The sequence below is a fragment of the Kryptolebias marmoratus genome, linkage group LG12 (genome assembly GCF_001649575.2).
Source record: "Kryptolebias marmoratus isolate JLee-2015 linkage group LG12, ASM164957v2, whole genome shotgun sequence".
NCBI classification, from domain to species: domain Eukaryota; kingdom Metazoa; phylum Chordata; class Actinopteri; order Cyprinodontiformes; family Rivulidae; genus Kryptolebias; species Kryptolebias marmoratus.
In genome coordinates this window covers 433141-436765 of record NC_051441.1, presented here as the reverse complement: position 1 = coordinate 436765, position 3625 = coordinate 433141, and the positions used below count along the sequence as shown (strand labels likewise).

The window sequence follows — 3625 nt, the reverse complement described above, 5'->3', positions numbered from 1 at the left end:
TTTTTTATTGCAATGTCCAGCAAAGCAAAACTAAAAAAGTTTGACATTTTTAAACATTTACAGTCACTTGGATTTTATTTTGAAGGGTAATAAACACAGAAAGACCTTTCAGAATAAAGTTACCCTTCAGCAGCGTCAGAGAGGAGTCCCACAGAGTCCAGGTCCGGGGCCTCTTCAGTGCACCTCCTCCACAGTGGGCCCCTGGGGGCCTCCTGGGGCCGGCTCTCTGCAGGTCCCGGCGGGCCCCCCTCCCTGGTCCAAGCTGCCGAGGACGTTCTCCAGCTCTCTCTGCTTGTGTTGGTACTCTTGTTTGTCAGCCAGCTGGTTGTCCTCCAGCCAGCTGATGGTCTCCTGACACTTGTCCACCACCTTCTTCTTGTCCTCCTGGCTCAGTTTGTCCCTCAGCCTGCCGTCCTCCACGCAGCTCTTCATGTTGAAGGCGTAGGACTCCAGGGAGTTCTTGGCGGAGATCCTGTCCCTCTGCAGCTCGTCCTCGGCTTCGTATTTCTCGGCGTCCCGCACCATCCTGTCCATGTCCTCTTTGCTCAGTCGGCCTGTATCGTTGCTGATGGTGATCTTGTTCTCTTTGCCGGTGCTTTTGTCCGCCGCCGACACGTTCAAGATGCCGTTGGCGTCGATGTCGAAGGTGACCTGGATCTGAGGGAGGCCTCGTGGAGCCGGTGGGATTCCCGTCAGCTGGAAGCTGCCCAGCAGGTTGTTGTCCTTGGTCAGGGCTCGCTCCCCTTCGTAGACCTGGATCAGGACCCCGGGCTGGTTGTCCGAGGACGTGGTGAACACCTGGGTCTGTTTGGCGGGGATGGTGGTGTTGCGTTTGATCAGGGGCGTCATGACTCCTCCGGCCGTCTCGATACCCAGGGACAGAGGGGCCACGTCCAGCAGCAGCAGGTCCTGAACGTTCCTGGACGTGTCCCCGGTCAGGACGGCAGCCTGGACGGCGGCGCCGTAAGCCACCGCCTCGTCTGGGTTGATGCTCTTGTTCAGCTCGCGGCCGTTGAAGAAGTCCTGCAGGAGTTTCTGGATCTTGGGGATCCGGGTGGAGCCTCCCACCAGGACGATGTCGTGGATCTGGCCCTTGTCCATTTTGGCGTCCCTCAGGGCTGTCTCCACGGGCTCCAAGGTTCCCCGGAACAGGTCGGAGCACAGCTCCTCGAAGCGAGCCCTGGTGATGGAGGTGTAGAAGTCGAGGCCCTGGAACAGAGAGTCCACCTCCATGCTGGCCTGGGAGCTGGAGGACAGCGTCCTCTTGGCCCTCTCGCAGGCTGTCCGCAGCCTCCTCAAGGCTCTCTTGTTCTGGCTGATGTCCTTCTTGTGTTTCCTCTTGAACTCGTCCACAAAGTGGTTCACCAGGCGGTTGTCAAAGTCCTCTCCTCCCAGGTGAGTGTCTCCGGCCGTGGCATTCACCTCAAAGACGCCGTCTTCCATGGTGAGGACGGACACGTCGAAGGTGCCTCCGCCCAGGTCGAAGATCAGGACGTTTGTCTCTCCTGAACTGCCTTTGTCCAGACCGTAGGCGATGGCGGCCGCCGTGGGCTCGTTGAGGATCCTCAGGACGTTGAGTCCCGCGATGGCGCCGGCGTCTTTAGTGGCCTGGCGCTGGGAGTCGTTGAAGTACGCCGGGACCGTGACCACAGCGTCGGACACCTTGTGACCGAGGTAGGCCTCGGCCGTCTCCTTCATCTTCACCAGGACCATGGAGGAGATCTCCTCGGGGAAGAAGGTTTTCTGCTCTCCTTTGTAGTCCACCTGGATTTTGGGCCTCCCTCCTTCTGAAAGCACCTTGAAGGGCCAGTGCTTCATGTCCGCCTGCACCACCGCCTCATCAAACTTCCTTCCAATCAGCCTCTTGGCATCAAACACCGTGTTGCCGGGGTTCAGAGCCACCTGGTTCTTGGCCGCGTCCCCGATCAGCCTCTCGGTGTCGGTGAAGGCCACGTAGCTGGGGGTGGTCCTGTTGCCCTGGTCGTTGGCCACGATTTCCACTTTTCCGTGCTGGAAAACCCCCACGCAGGAGTAGGTGGTGCCCAGGTCGATGCCGATGGCGCCGGTTTTAGCTGCGGCCATCTTGGCTGAGTTCACTTTGTGTCCTAAAGAAGCAGAGACACAAAGCAGAAGGACATCAGAGAAGACAGGAAGTGCAGCAGCTGATGGAGCTCAGGAGGTTTCAGAGAGGAAGGATGGACTTACAGATGAACAGGAGTCTTCTTGTCCTCTGGATGTGTCTCCTTCTCTGGACGTGTCTCCTCCTCTGGACGTGTCTCTGAGTGTCTCTGTCTCAGACCGGCAGCTTTATATCTGTGAAGCTGACAGTCTCGCTGCTTCTAGACGCTTCAAACACAAAACATCAAGTCAGCGGAAACAAGTTATACTGCTTCCTGTTAGCTGCTTCAAAATAAAAGCTCTCTGTAATTAGTAAACTGCAGGAAGCCGTCGCTGGACGTGGTTTCGTTTTATTTTGAAGTGTAAATCCTCAATATCTGGTTTCTTTCAGCGTCTTGATGGAAATCTCTTGAAGTTTCCTCCAATGAGGCTCGAGCTCAGCTGTTTCTGTTGGGATTTCAAAATAAAAGACTGTTGGAGAACTTTCTGGAGAAATGGAGCAAAAACCAGGAGAGAAAGTCTTTAGGAGACATTAATGTTTTTAATTATTATTTAATGATATTTAATGATTGACCTTATAATTTGCACTATTCAAACTGTTATTCACATTCTGGTTACAATTTTTGCCATTTGTGTCTTTTGTTCTTTTTGTTACTATAATTCTTAAACACTTTTTCTTGTGTGGCCTGGGAGCCCAGAGAGAACAGAAATTTCAGTTCTCAATATGTCTGTGATATATTGTAGAAATTACAATAAAGCTGACTTTGACTTTGAAGAATAAAAGAAAAAAGCTGTTTTATTTTATTATTTAGTTTTTTATAATTTTCTGCATAAAGAAGTTATTCTGGATATTTTCTCTTTATGAATAATTTATGTTCTCAGTTTTAGATTTATAAGGAATAAATAGAAGTTTGGTTTTAGTCTAAATTCAGAGAAAATCTCTTTTTAACCCAAAAAGCTGAGATTCGTTTTGTTTTTAATGTTTTTCCTCACTTTTTTTCTTCTTCCTGTTTGTTTGTTTGTTTTAGAGGAAACTTTGTTTCACCTGAAGCTCCTGAACGCATCACGAGCTCATCAGGTGAGTCAGAAACACCTGAGGCTGAACCTGGATTCATCAGCAGCTCGGATCTGACCACAGCTCTGAAGAAAAATCGATTTATTCGTTTATATTTTTTAACTTAAGGAACTCAACAGAAACTCAAACTTTGACATTTATTTATCTGTTCAGTTGTTTTCCTGACATGAACTTTAACGTCACAAGTTGCACACCAACTGAGTGTGTCTTTTTGGCCGTTTCGCGCTCCCATAGAGAATGAATGGGCCTCGATCTCCCGGGCCCGGCGGTTCCGCTCANACATTGGCGTCCCCACTGTTTCCCTATGGGAGCGCGAAACGGCCGAAACGCCCGCTCCCCCCTCCCCTTTTGGCCGTTTCGCGCTCCCATAGAGAATGAATGGGCCTCGATCTCCCGGGCCCGGCGGACGGGCCGGGGGGGCCGAATTGCTCG

The 3625-nt window shown here is 51.5% G+C and overlaps 1 protein-coding gene across 1 annotated transcript; it reads right to left on the bottom strand.

Annotated features, from left to right (window-relative positions):
* LOC108251765 (heat shock 70 kDa protein 1-like) lies at positions 1 to 2359 on the bottom strand. The gene is made up of 2 exons (XM_017442185.3): positions 2206 to 2359; positions 1 to 2105 (listed from the first exon to the last, which is right to left on the bottom strand). The coding sequence occupies exon 2, from the start codon at positions 2080 to 2082 to the stop codon at positions 175 to 177; it is 1908 nt and encodes a 635-aa protein (XP_017297674.1). The 5' UTR covers positions 2083 to 2105; positions 2206 to 2359; the 3' UTR covers positions 1 to 174.
* Positions 2360 to 3625: the final 1266 nt, after the last annotated feature.

What these genes read in the sequence shown, in the direction of transcription:
- LOC108251765 (XM_017442185.3), bottom strand. Translation starts at nt 2,082, where the DNA reads ATGGCCGCAGCTAAAACCGGCGCCATCGGCATCGACCTGGGCACCACC.